The 13,706-nt window shown below is 38.4% G+C and overlaps 1 protein-coding gene across 2 annotated transcripts; it reads left to right on the top strand.

The window, feature by feature from the left end:
- Positions 1-357: 357 nt before the first annotated feature.
- On the top strand, positions 358-10,633 carry LOC122082352 (probable DNA primase large subunit). 2 transcript variants are annotated; one of them, XM_042649851.1, is made up of 20 exons: positions 358-597; positions 792-853; positions 964-1,067; positions 1,166-1,247; positions 1,338-1,397; positions 1,775-1,832; positions 3,451-3,470; positions 4,179-4,262; positions 6,659-6,723; positions 7,359-7,407; positions 7,537-7,584; positions 7,662-7,751; positions 7,883-7,942; positions 8,041-8,100; positions 8,522-8,596; positions 8,677-8,762; positions 9,056-9,149; positions 9,252-9,359; positions 10,007-10,041; positions 10,142-10,633. In XM_042649851.1, exons 1-19 carry the CDS (start codon positions 465-467, stop codon positions 10,022-10,024), a joined length of 1,356 nt encoding a protein of 451 aa, XP_042505785.1. In that variant the 5' UTR covers positions 358-464; the 3' UTR covers positions 10,025-10,041; positions 10,142-10,633. The 2 variants fall into 2 exon arrangements, with proteins under 2 accessions (XP_042505785.1, XP_042505784.1); XM_042649850.1 differs by having other exon boundaries at positions 359-597; positions 10,007-10,063.
- The last annotated feature ends 3,073 nt before the right edge of the window (positions 10,634-13,706 follow it).

Raw genomic sequence — 13,706 nt, 5'->3', positions numbered from 1 at the left:
CCGTTGTTTAAGGTGTCGGGTAGCGGGTTTGGATCGGGTGGGGGAAGTGTTTGATTTACATTATTATCGGAATATATTCTGGGTCTAGAATGCATTCTGAAGCCAAAAAATAGTGAATAATCTTGCTTCAGGTAAGAATGCATACCAAACAGAGCCTTACTTATGTGTTTACGTTGGGGTGGGAGTGTGGGTCCTGTGGGACAACCCGAACCTATTCGACTCGCTTCCAGTTTCAGGTGGGTTATGATTTTCCAGGTTGACTCACTGCCACGAACGACCCGGACCTATGCGAATCGTTTCCCGCTATTTTCACAAACTCCCGCCTTTCACAAGATCCCTCTCTATTTTCTCCTTACCTTGGCAAACTCCTTTCTCTACTACACAATTCACTGGACATAAGCAGGCGACCAAAAATTTTTTGTTTATTAGGGTTGGATCTTTATTTTGGTTTCAGCGAGAGAGATATGGAAATATTACGAACTCAGAGGAAAGCGTCTTCGACGGACGCTGTTCCAACCCTCCCTTTGTACCGATCTGCCCCGCCACTCGAAGTGAGACTGGAAGATTTCGAGCTATTCGCCATCGATCGTCTTCGGGGTATGCTTCATCGGTTTTCAGGGTCATATATCTCATTTGTTTTCTTTATTTGAGAATTTCCAACATTACCGAGCTTCATTTCGTAGTAAGCAAGTACATGGCTGACAACTAGGGTTTCAATTTTCTCGAGTCTTCTGAGAGGTGTAATTTAAGGTTTTCATGTTAATTCTTATACTTTTAATTGTTCATGACAGTTCTAAAAGGGATTTCTGATGGTTTATCACGAGGGAAGAAACCAGAGGAAATGATGAAATTGGTGCGTTGCAACTTCCGAAATTTATAGCCCTGTCGCCCCTGTTTGTATTTTTCCACTGTTGAAAGTCGTTAGATATCAGCCACTGAATTTTGTTTTGTTGATTTGGAAAGATAACTGATCTATGGAAGGCTCACATGAGACACCAGAATGCATCAGAGGTTATTAACAAGGATATTATCTCCCATTTTGTTCTACGACTGGTGTATTGCAGAACGTAAGCTGTTAATCCTTCTCATTAAAATTTCTTTGCATTTCCTGTTCCACCCCACACTTCCCTCTTACATTAAGAACTTATTTTTCCCATGGTGCTAGTGAGGAACTGAGGAAATGGTTTTTGCAAATGGAGACTACACTTTTCCGCTATCGTTTACGGATGGAGAGCCTTGACGTGCAGGTAACATCTGATCATCTAATATGCATGTGGTTCACCATGGAAGACATTTTTCCCAGTTAAGACTGGCATAAAATTTTCTTGAATATACAGAGGGCACTTATGGGAGACTTTGACCTTCCCTGCAAACAAGTCAGCAACACAGAGTTTGAGGTACTTACATCTCATTCGCGGAACCGACTTAATTGCAATTGTTTCTATGCACATATTTTTTTTTTTTTGGCAAATATTTAGCATTGGAGGTCATTGTTGGGACTGAGATGGCACTTGAGTCCCCACAGGATACATTGCCCTTATATGCATCCCATGCATGCAGATCTAGACACGCTTCCAAAATATCTAGTATCCGTTAAATATTTGAGTGAAGTGCACAGGCTTGAATTGCATAGTGGGTTTCTCTTCCTGACGTATTGGGATACTGCTGTTTATATATGGGCATCCTCAGCTGATAGTTGAGGTTTTTTAATCCTTACCATCCATGCTTCCTGATGTTCTAGAAGTTTGTTAATTTAGTAATTTCACTTGTACAGGTTCTAAAGGAAAAATTGGGTCAAGTTTCACGTTCCATTGGTCCATCTTTGGCAACCAGTAAGCACAGATTACACATTCATTTCATCTGATAACATATCCTTCGACAGTCTTCCGTCTTTCTCTTTGTTTCAGTTATTTTACCATTTTTTTTCGTAGTATTATGTGCAGCACTCTGGGATTTTCTTATCCCGTTTAGTCTCACATATCATCATGGTCAAACTTTTGCTTTTGGAGTCGAAATTACAGGATGATACTTTTGTGATGGAATCTCAACTTTGGCCTCAGTGAATATATTTTTCAATCTAATGGTGCTTGTCATGATACATTTGAGTCTATGGACCTGGTCTAATGGCCCCTTTTTTCCATCATTACAAGGCTAATCAAATCCCTAGATTGATTGTTGGCACATATTGCATGTTCTTTTATCTATTCATTTCATCAGGCACATTGCTGTACTTTGTGGTTTCTTATCATAATTCATAACCATGCAAAGTATGGCTTGTTTTTGGTAGACATTCTGCGGAATACAGATTCCATGTGACAAAACCATATGGCTTGGCTGCCTATGGTGGACCTTGACTAATTAAATGGTCTAGTCTTTGTATCATTGTTTTACTTGACGTTTTCTTTTTAAAACTCCAGCCTTCCCCCAGTGGGCATGTGTGTGTGTGTGTGTGTGTGGACTCATAAATGTGACATCATGACTGCCCAACAGGCTCAGGCCAAAAAATTTGACCATAGTAGTTTCGAGCTGTGCATGTAATTCCATGAATCATCTTAGACATGCTTTTGATTATTTTAGCATGTACAGATATGGTGATTTGATTTTTCTCAAACTGAGATTTATGCTTGCTACATATCTGAACCAACATTAAGTTGATACTACTTAAGAAGGTGGTCTATATGGACAGATTGTTTTCGTGGGAAATTTGCTGTGATCTGATTGTGTCTTTCACTCGGTTGACTTGAAGTACATTCCATATTTTTAGATTAACAGGTTGAATTGATATTTTGTTTTTACCCATGTCAAGTTGGTTAGTGATCCAGATTCCAGACAAATGACATATTTGGACTGTATACGTTTTTATGAGTTGAAGTTTAGTCCAAAGGTTTGGCCATGAAGCATGTCTTCATCTCCTTGGCCTCAGATAGAAGCATTCACAGATTGCATACTAAAAATTTACGAACTTCAAGAGTCATAATTGAAGGATCCTGAAGACATTATAGTAAGAACATACCCACTTTCAATTTGCACTTTTACTGTTGTACATGTTATGCATCAATTCATTCAGGTATCTTTCTTCCTCATTACAATGCCTGTTCTTCATGGCATGCTTCATGAAATTGCATCTTCAAAATGTGATTGCTGTTATTTCCTTTCCATTTGATGGCTGATATTAGGTTTCTTTTATTGTACTTTCTGATGAATTTCTCACTTGGCTTTCTAATGCCTGAGTAGTCAGTTAGAATTTTAGTTTTGTCCTGTAACAGAAGACACTTAATGGATCTTAGCTTAATTTTACTAGTTTTGGTGATGTTCTTTTTTTCTTTTAATTTTGTTTTATCCTTCTCTCTGTACCTTGTTCTGATTCGATAATTTGATTAGCATCCAAACAATTTCTATTACTTCAAATACCCTTGAATGATACCTCTTTTATTTTTTATTCTTATGCAGCTGACACAATATTCTTCAAGGTTTGTTTCCCCTTCTTATAATCACTCTTTTGCAGCTGAAAAGTTCTATTGGCATCTTTTAGATTAATGGATGATAACTTTTTACTAGATCTGGAGGGAAGATGTCCCCTTCCTGTGGCCAGAGTTACACAAGTGGGGTAGTTGGCTCACAATTTAATTGGTCTAACGACTCTAATCTAGGATGTCTACCTCGCCAAGATCAACAATTGGATTATTGCAACTATTGGCTGTCAATGATACAGAAACATCTGTATGAGCTGGATGGTTTTGATTCAGTATATATTTGATTTGTAAGATTTCATTGGCCATGTCCGAGGCCCAAGATGGAGTTTTGCCTGAAGTAGCTTGGCCCTGTTCTGGCCTACTTGAAAATTCATGACAGATTTAAGCTCATTCATCCTCTGCAATGTGCATGAATGTACACACAGTGTGTGTGTGTGTGCAAGATAAGGTCTCACTGGGCTGGCTACTTCGGGCAATGGTCTGGTCCGATTAATAATGGTGCCTAGAAGTTTATGGGGCCTGGCTTAAAGATAGTGTCCCTACCCCAAGCCCAGGTCAAAGTGATATGGGCCATTTGCAGCCCTACATGCAGGGATTGTTTATGGCAGTGGCAGGAGGGAACATATTTCATAAGTCCTTAAGCAAGTGTATCACATCTTTGTATGGTTTGTTTTTACTGATCCATAACGAATGGTTTGTATGAAGGTACCCTTTGAAGAAGTCCCAGATCTTGTTTCTACCCGCAGAGTTTTAATAGTTAAAGGTTATGCATATGTTGCTATGAATCAGGTGAACCTTTAACCAAACTTTCCCTCCCTCCCCCCCCCCCCCCAAAAAAATGAATAACAAAAGAGCCTTATTGAGCATATATCTTCGATTGGTGTAAAAGTATACATTATTATACAAGAAACAATGATCCATTGAAGCACAACTAAGAAAACAAAACAAAATTCATATCATGCCAATGGATACTACCCAGTGTACCTCACTTCTCCTATCATCCTCTCTCTACCAAAAGAAACTGGCAAAGGAGTTGCTAGAATTAGGTCTCCAAATAAATGAACTGTCCCTTTGGAGACACAAAAATCTTGCTCTCCCAATTAAGTATGCTGATGGCCATTGAGCTGCCTCCATCTGGGAAGTTTATTAATCGCAAGCTGAATCTCCTACAACAAGGTTGGTCGACACTTGTGTATTATATATATATATAGCTAGTGGTGTAGGACTAGGCCACCAACAGCCAACTAGCACCCTAATCCCAACTAGGACCGCAAATACTGACAAACAATAGGTTAAGCACTTAACTCCAGTAACAGGTAAATAAGTAACAAATCCAAACAGCCAAGAAATAACAGTCTTTAATATTTAGGACAGCCACGGCTCTGGAAAAACTGACATAACATCCAGCCATAGCAAAACAAACAGCAGAACACTCACTACTATTGTCAGGGCAGAATAGATGTTAAAACTCGGAAAACATGAGGATTCAGAAATAGCAAGTAAAATTCTTGGATGGAGGAACCAGTCCCATCAAGGGTAGGAAACTTTGGGAGGATTAACGCTTCAAAATTCCAGCTTCTGTTAATGGCTAGATTATGAAATACACTATCAGTTTCCAATTTGAAAGTAAAGGATCAGAAAAAATAACTGCATATCTCAGGGAGAGCCACCTACTGGATGTCCAAGAAAATTTTATTGAAGTTAGCCTATGACAAGGGAAATACCGTACCACAGTCTGGACTCAATCTGGTGGTTGGATGAGAAGAGAACCTCCTTGGGAGCTTGCTGTCCAGAAACCAGATTCAGAGGGTGCCACAGGGAACTTGAGCTGTCCAAATTCCAACCCCTGTCAATGAATCACTGGAATACCTTATTCTCATATAATCAGCGATAGTTGGGGAAGAATATGAGGGCCACTAAATCTATCTTCTGTGTACTAGATGCAGGTTTTTTAAATTAGTAACTAATGGAAAAGGGGCATGAAAGAAAAGTAAGGAAAAAAGGGAAAAGGATATGACCAAGGCCTCTCACCTCTGGCCTTGGTTAGTCTCTCATTGGCTTTGGTCTCTTACGATCTGAATCTCACAGCAACCAAGGCAAAAACCCACTTTTCTCAAACTCAACTTGTGGCCAATGTATGGGCCTCTCTTTTTAATTATGAGTAAAGCCAATAAAGAAAATGGTAACTCTATAGCTATTGGAGAGTTACCAAAAACAAAGATTTATTACAAAATACAAACTTTATTATAGCCTAGTACTAGGTTTTGGTTTCTATCAAGCTGGATGCCGAAATTTTGGCTGAAACCTATACATTTTTTCTTTTCAAGTTTCTCTGGCTGGATTCGGGGTATAAATTGCCAAATTAGGTCATGAAACTTCTATGACTCCCTATGTTAGGTCCTCTAAACATAGTGGAGCCCTTAGATTTTAAAAAATACATCCAAAATGGTAGTTTGACTTCAGACCTGTATTGGTAGCGTACGTTGTATTCATTCTCTAATATGGCCTATCCACACAATGTTTAGTACTAGAACCCATATAATTCAAGTAAAACAACTTAAATATGTATTAAGAATGAATGGACATCAAATTATAAACCATTTGATAAATCATGCATCATACCTGGTTTGATATTTATATTGAAGGACTATAACCATTTTGACCAAAATTTCGGTCAAAACATTGACAAAAATGTATTATCACATGCTGTTTCGTTCCTACAGCCTGAAAAATCGGCGATCTTTTTCTCGGAACCTTGTACCATGTATTGCTGGCCAAGGAAAATAGAAATAGAAACTGGTACCAAAACAGAAATTTCATAAAATATAAATCTTTCCAGAATATTCTCCACAAAAGGCTGCTCTTGTTGACAGCTTCATAACTTCTAGATGATCTTCCACGCAACAGCTTGGCCCCGAAGTATACTCACATCGAATCCACAAAGAACCAGACCAAACAGACCAGGTTTAACTCAGGTCTAGACCTGGTTTTGGCCTTTGTTCCTGTGGACATATTTTGTCGAAACCTTTGATCCACATCAACTAGCCTCTGAATAAGGGCATTGATTATGGAGTCTTCAACTGAAAACTTGATCCCTCACTTCACCCCAAAACAGTATATTCATATATCTTCATCCAGCATTTGCTTCTGTACTTTGTAACATTTAGGTGTTTCATTTTCTCCAGGTGGTTTCCCTTGTTGTCACTCAATTCCGCAGTCTTTTATCAAAGGCGCTTGTGCTGACAAACAGGTTATTTTAGGTCATTTTTTTTTTCCATTTGCCATGTCAATATACTCTATTTCATTGTTCCCTTAAAATGTGGATTCTTAGTTGCTAACTATTGAAGTTTGAGTACTATCATATCATAATCTCTTTGAGTGACTACAAAGTGCTTTATGCAGCTATCAACCTGACAAAGTTTGCAAAAGCGACAATTCGCCAATGACTAATTTAATACCCTTGCTCCCCCCTCATATGGCATGTACTGGAAGAGCTCAATCTTGGCATGTTAAATGGGTTGAGTGGCTAATAGACCCTCAATCTGATCACAAAGAGTTTGTTAAATGAGTTGGTTATGCAGTCTCAAAACTTTCCTCGACCCAAACCTCTCCATATTGTTTTTGTGTGAGTTGGTGGGTCATGTCATAATTACCAGCCATTGGGTTTGCCAGAGTTATACGGTCAAACTCTAATGTTATACCATATTCCATTCCTTGTCTGATTCCCCAGGGAAAGCCAAGCATGTCTATTTTTCTGCTTGTGATTTGAATGCATTTTAGCTATCTTTCCCTTGTACAGATACTGGTCTGGAATGTCAATGCAAATAAATGTAGAAGGTTTAGATGGTTAATTTTTTTTTTCAATTATGCAACTTTTTGTTCCAGAAAATGGACATCGACCATCAGTGGGCAAGAGAAGGACAGGTTGACTCCTGTGAGTATTGTTTTACTTTAGATAATATAGCTTTTAGATTACAGGTTATAAACATTATGGAAACTGCAAGTGGAGAAAGGGGTTTGGATTGTCCAGCTCAATGCTTGATTTCTGCTTCGTCTCTTCTAGATTGTGGAAGCACTGAGTACAAGCTATCTGGGTCCTGATTATTCTCAGGTATCTTAGATCCTTTTGCCTGTTTATATGCTATTCTCAGGGCATGGAAGTTCAGATTTGTTTATTGTTTTCTGCAGCCAAAGGAATTTGTAGAGATATCAATTAAGGACATTGATCAAGTTGCTAATACTTCCTTTCCTCTTTGTATGCGTCACCTGTTTGATAAGGTAGGAAGTTTGGTCCTAAGATTTTTATGCACTTAGTTCTTTCTTCATTTTTTGAGTTCATCTTTGGCTGGCCTTTTATGTTTGTTTCTTTTCCTTTTTCAATTTCTCTTAAACTCCATATTCATGTGCAGCTAAGAGATGAGCATCATTTAAAGCATGGAGGAAGGATGCAATTGGGTCTTTTTCTCAAGGCAATCTCCTTGAGACCCAGATAAACAGTCATAAGCGTGAATTCTCAGTCACATGGCCACATTATTTCTTAACTACATGTGTTATTTTCCTTTTTCAGGGTGTTGGCTTGAGAGTGGATGATGCTCTTGCATTTTGGAAAGCAGAGTTCTCTCAAAAGGTAAATAGGCACTCTACAAGCTGGCCAAATAATCCTCTGGTTGGTTGAAATTGTGTCCATGTATCGTGTACCATTCCCTTGGTCATATTGCTGTACATTCCGATACTGATGTTATCAGTTACAGTTAAAGATTGCATCAATCCCACCTATTGCTATTCATCGGTTTCTCCCACAATCGTTTTTCTTCAATGTATCCTAAATAAATTATCAGCAACAACAACTGTCTAGTGCAGTTGGTGAGCTGTGGAGCGCAAAAAGTCCATGTTCACCAGGAGGTCTTGAGTTCGAGCCTCCTGGCTGTTATCTACATCCCCTCCCTACCTATCAAAAATAAAAAATTAAAATTATCAGCAGCAGCCAGAACACAAGCTTGATGCTTACATTTCAATTCGTATGGAATGTTGAATTGTTTCTGTTGTAGGTTGGTGCCGAGAGGTTTGACAAGGAATACGCATACAGTATACGCCATAACTATGGAAAAGAAGGAAAGAGAACGGTAAGAGAGATTCTGTTCCGCCTATTTTAGCCAAAACCCAAGTACCATTTTTGAAACATTATGCTTTCTGGATGCTGCAGGATTACACACCCTATTCATGTCAAAAAGTAATCTCATTAACTCCTGGTGTAGGAGATCATCATGGCTGCCCTTATCGCCATTTCAGGTCTTATCTCTTACTGTTCATTTCCTTCTAAATCTAGGAACATGACTCAACATTATCTGAACTGCCATGTGAAACATAAACCCAACCCTAACTGTTTTAGAGTTCTGCAAATCCTGCTTCAGTAGGGCTGGGTGGGGTACCAGTTTAACCTACCCCACTGGCATCCCTAGCTACATTACAGTATAGGTTCATTATCTGCTGGCATATTAACTGGCTATAAATTTATCTGGTGGTTCTGATATGCACTGACTTGTTATCATGGTATTTTGTATCTTCCTAATTTCATTTAAAAGCGAGGAGAACTTGAGAGCAGCCCTTGGTAAGATGGGAGTCGGTGGTCGTGCAGTAGAGGACGTGATGGACAAAGTTCAAAATCGGCATTATCAGGTTTGCAGATTCTATATACCCTCGAATAGCGGTTCCCGGTGTATCAACATTTGTTTCCTTAAATCTTATTTTCATGTTCTGAACATTACACCACATTTGCAGTTGGCTTGTACCTTGACATTTGAAGCCGTTCATGGCACCTCGTGTGATGCTGGAATCAACCACCCAAACCAATACTTCAGCGACAGCCAAAAGATCCTTCAATCAAAGGTTGATACATTTTATTTACAAATTCGAGCCATCAATTTAAACCCCTATGTGTGGGTTCACAGCTACCTTCTAACATGCCCCTGTGTCAAAGGGTGTCTGTCTGTACCATTTAACTTCTGCACAGGAAGAGTCTACATCCAACGGAGGTGTTGAGAGCCACCTTTTGACGTGTTCCACTGGAGAGATTCAGGCAAAATTTGACTTGATTGATTATGCATCACAATACTTTCTATGGTCAGAAAAACAAAATATTCTAGAGAAACCATGAGTCATGATAAAAGAACATGAAATGGTAATACCATACAACTAAGACTCTACAGATGCACTTTCACCTTAAGCACCACCATGAATATGGACCTATTGCGAAAGTGTGCTTGGTAGAGCACAATATCTAGTGCAAGGAATACCAATTCTGATCTTCTGCCATACTGGATCTCCTAGATGGACCCAATTGTTGCTCAGACTCGTCCTGCATGTGCACCATGTTTGTTGCATAGGTATCTCAATCTGGAGAAAGAGATGTATGGGTGTACTTTAGTACTTTTAACAATTTGGGATGGTCTCATTGTGTATGCTGTCTAATCTTTACTTGGCAATCAGACAGTTGAGCTTACTACATTGCTTGGTTATCCTTGTCTCTTTTGCAGAACAATACTGTAACATAAGAGGTGGCTATTTTCAGGTGCTACAAGGGGTTTCTGTTGGTATGCGTTCTTAGGTCTTATATCTTGCATGGCATATCTAAATTAAACTTCTAACATAGTTTTCCTCTTTTTTTTCAGTTCTTGAGGCTGGTAATGAGCAGGGTATTACAGAATTGATGACCATGAATTTCCACAGAATAACCACCAATGGAGCTAATGCCAATGTCCCAAATCTGCACCTACCTTTTGATTTATCTATAAAAAGGGAGAAAATAGGTGTGGTCTGCTTGTGAGTCAAGGCGGTACAATCACCAAGCATATGTTTCCCTTGCAAGAAACCTATTCCTTCAGTTCTATAAATAACCTCCTTTACTATACTCAAAAAGCTTTTGTAGCTTTTGTCATTAGTTGCCTTAAAACACCTGAGTGTCAATAGTGTGTGGACGTGTATAAGTTATCATCAGGGGTAGGTCTGTAATACAGTAGGATGTTAAATTGTATTGTTAAATGCTGGAAATGCTTTGTAAAATTTCTATATTGGCAAAATGAGTTCTCATAGATTTCAACTTATAGAAAATGTTATCTGCTTTTGGAAAGAGATTTTTGGAGAAAAATAGAGTCCTTATGATATTCTAGTGGTGTTGGTGATTGCTCTCATTTCTACATGCACCAATGTTGATAGGCTAATGCAGGTCCTAAGGAAGATGAAAGGCCGGGTAAGTGAACCATTCTTCTATAAATTTGTTCGACTGAAAAAAAAGTTGCATTCTTAATCAAATGGCAAAAGAATTGCCAAACTTAATTGGAAACTGGGAAAATTGAAGAAAAATCGATTAATGCATGAAGCATTGATTGTTGAAATATGGTGGAAGCATGTTGGACGTCACTTCTATTGAGATAATGGGATTAAGCATTGTCAAAGTGGAGCTTTATTTTAAATCAAGCCATACTAGATCCTAAAATATGAGATGAACCGTTATCATTAAGCCCCATAGTTTTGGCGTGTATGGTTATCTGAACACTCTTTCTCCCGTGTAGTTTTGGCATACGTGTAGGAGTGAACGAACAAGTTATGGAGGATGGTAAGTAGGACTTGGTTTCTGATATCATATTAAAGGGTACAACCCAAAACTTTAAGGTAACGCAGAGGGAATTTCTCAAGTATATGAAGGTACAAAGTACTTAAACAAATTGATGTGAGACAATGGTTCTATAATTCCCATAATATAGATTTATTTGAGCAGCTCTTTCTCTTGCAATCACATTCAAGGTGATGCTTCCATGTCTAGCAAGAGCTGGAGCTTAAGCTGAAGAGTATATGGTTAATGGGAAAATATCCATTCGTCAGTGTCCAGTTAATGGGGAAAGCTCCAGTTGGGCCTAATAGCCTGAAGACCAGCCCAAAACCATGGCCCACGACTCCACTAGTTGGCTTATTTTAAACTCGGGTGATCGGGGTTGGATTAATCCTTGACTCCTTGTGGCCAAGAATCGGTCCCCAAAACCAATCAGCCACTCCAAAACATTCAGAATTTGAATCGGTCATGACCGTTTCTGATCCAGATCCAAACCCGCCTATTCTACTGAGTCCAATTCCAATTTTTGAAATAGTGGGTAAAAAAAAAAAAAAAACCGTTTCTACTTTCATGCAAGAATGGATCAGACCCAATTCTTAATTCTTAATTAGGAAAGTTACGTCATCTTTCATGGGTCCCACTTACCAGTGTCCACCCTTTATGTTACATTTTTGGTAAAATGTACCTGAACCCTCTTTTGGACTTCTTATTTTGGTCGATAGACTCGAAACCCTCTTTTGGACTTTGATTAAAAGGAAGGCCATAAGGAATTCTATTTTAATAGTTTTTATAATACTAAAATTCAAAAGTGGTAGACAATTCCTCCTAATGAGGGTTTGAGACTTTGGATCTCTTTATCTCCTTTTTTTTTTTTTTTTTTTTTATTTATTGTGGGAAGAGCTCGAGAGTTGAACCCTTATTTGTCTCTTGCTTTGCTATTTTTTAAGTCTTCCGCTGTTGATGGATGGTGAAAGGTTATTGGTATTGGTATATTTGGCTGTATCGGTCTCTAACGATATCGATGTGTCTGTATTAAATCAGTATTGGATAAAATTTTAAAAAAAGAAATCAGTTTTGGGCCAATACCAATAATTTATATCAGTATCAATCTTTGGGGATACCAAGTTGACACAGTCGATAAAATACCGATACTACAATCCACGTGATGATTAAAAGGAATGGTTATTTTACTGTTTGTAGCGTTTTTGCATATGAATTTAAAAATTAACCCTGATGATTAACATTAAAGACCCAATTTCTCTCTATTCATCCCTAATAGGGAAAATTTTCATCACCTTCATATTGGACTAGATTTTTTTTTTTTTTTTTTTTTTTTTTTTTTTAAGCTATCCAAATGTCCAGTCAAGATCTCATACCATTCATGGGGTGTGAGACAATGAAATCTAGGGAGAAGATACCTGGATTCCACCTGAGTGTGATCCCAATTCTCTTTCCCATCAGGGTTTAAAGAATAGGAATTAGGAATCAAACCAGTTTAGCCGATATACATCAGCAAGAGTCAACGGAATTTAGCAACAACTCCCTTTAAATTGTAGTTTCTTTTGTATAAAATCAGTCGGACAAAGACCAACTTGATCCAACAGTAATTATTAGGGAAAAGTATATGAGTACTCATTCTTGGATTTTCTTTTACAAAGCTACCCATTTAAAGCTTCAAATTTAAAAACACAAACCCAATTTTTAATATTTTTCTTAATCGGAACATTGAATGTTTAATTTTATAAACTTCAACCTAATTTTGAGTAATTTTATCAACCGAAGATGAATGACTATCTGGTCGTTATACAAAGGGAGATGCCAAGGGATTGGACTCCTCTATAACATGAGAGAGTGTGTGATCCATATTCAACTATCACGAACGATCAGACACGTAATCCACGTCGTTTCTAGACACGTAACCATCATTGAATGCGCGAGAAGATGCTGGTCCGACGCTGAGGGACCGTTTGATAACGTTTCAAGAAACGCGTTTCTGTTTCCAGAAACAGTAGAAACGGAGCAAAAAGCGTTTGATAAAACTGTTTCGTTTCACTTATTTTTAGAAATAGAAATAGAAATGTTTACTTATTTATGGTTCAAGAAACGACCCAGGCAAAACAAGTTCAACTTGTTTCGCCGTTTCTGGAAACGACTTGTGGCAATTCTTTCACTGGTTACCATCGACTTCTAAAAACATGACTTATCAAACACCTTTAATTCCGTTTCTGTTTCTAGAAACAAAAATTTATGTTTCTGCCGTTTCTTGAAACAGAAACGGCAGAAACGTTATCAAACGGGTCCTGAGATTCCTAGGGACGATTGTGATAAATTTAAGCCCGTGCGGGAGGGGAGGAATTTAATGTGCAACAGTGAAGACCGAAGAGAGAGAGAGAGAGAGAGAGAGAGAGAGAGAGAGAGAGAGAGAGAGAGAGAGAGAGAGAGAGGGAGAGAGTTATCTTCTGGTGAGGCAGCAACGTCATGATTAGGACGTAGAGCAGTGTCTGCTATATACTGTTTCCCTCTTCTTTTAAAATTTCCTCTTGTTTTGTTTTATACAATGATGGCTATGGGACACAAATATATAAATGTATAATAAGGGTTTGATAGAGGGGATAAATGGCCCTACC

The sequence above is a fragment of the Macadamia integrifolia genome, chromosome 6 (assembly GCF_013358625.1).
Source record: "Macadamia integrifolia cultivar HAES 741 chromosome 6, SCU_Mint_v3, whole genome shotgun sequence".
NCBI classification, from domain to species: Eukaryota; Viridiplantae; Streptophyta; class Magnoliopsida; order Proteales; family Proteaceae; genus Macadamia; species Macadamia integrifolia.
The sequence above is the reverse complement of the archived record's forward strand: the minus strand, read 5'-3'. Positions and strand labels throughout refer to the sequence as shown.

Excerpts from the sequence above, each read along its gene's own strand:
- LOC122082352 (XM_042649851.1), top strand. The coding sequence starts at position 465 with ATGGAAATATTACGAACTCAGAGGAAAGCGTCTTCGACGGACGCTGTT. Across the intron at positions 854-963 it reads CAGAGGAAATGATGAAATTG|ATAACTGATCTATGGAAGGC; the intron begins GTGCGTTGCAAC and ends TGATTTGGAAAG. Across the intron at positions 1,833-3,450 it reads TGGTCCATCTTTGGCAACCA|CTGACACAATATTCTTCAAG; the intron begins GTAAGCACAGAT and ends ATTCTTATGCAG.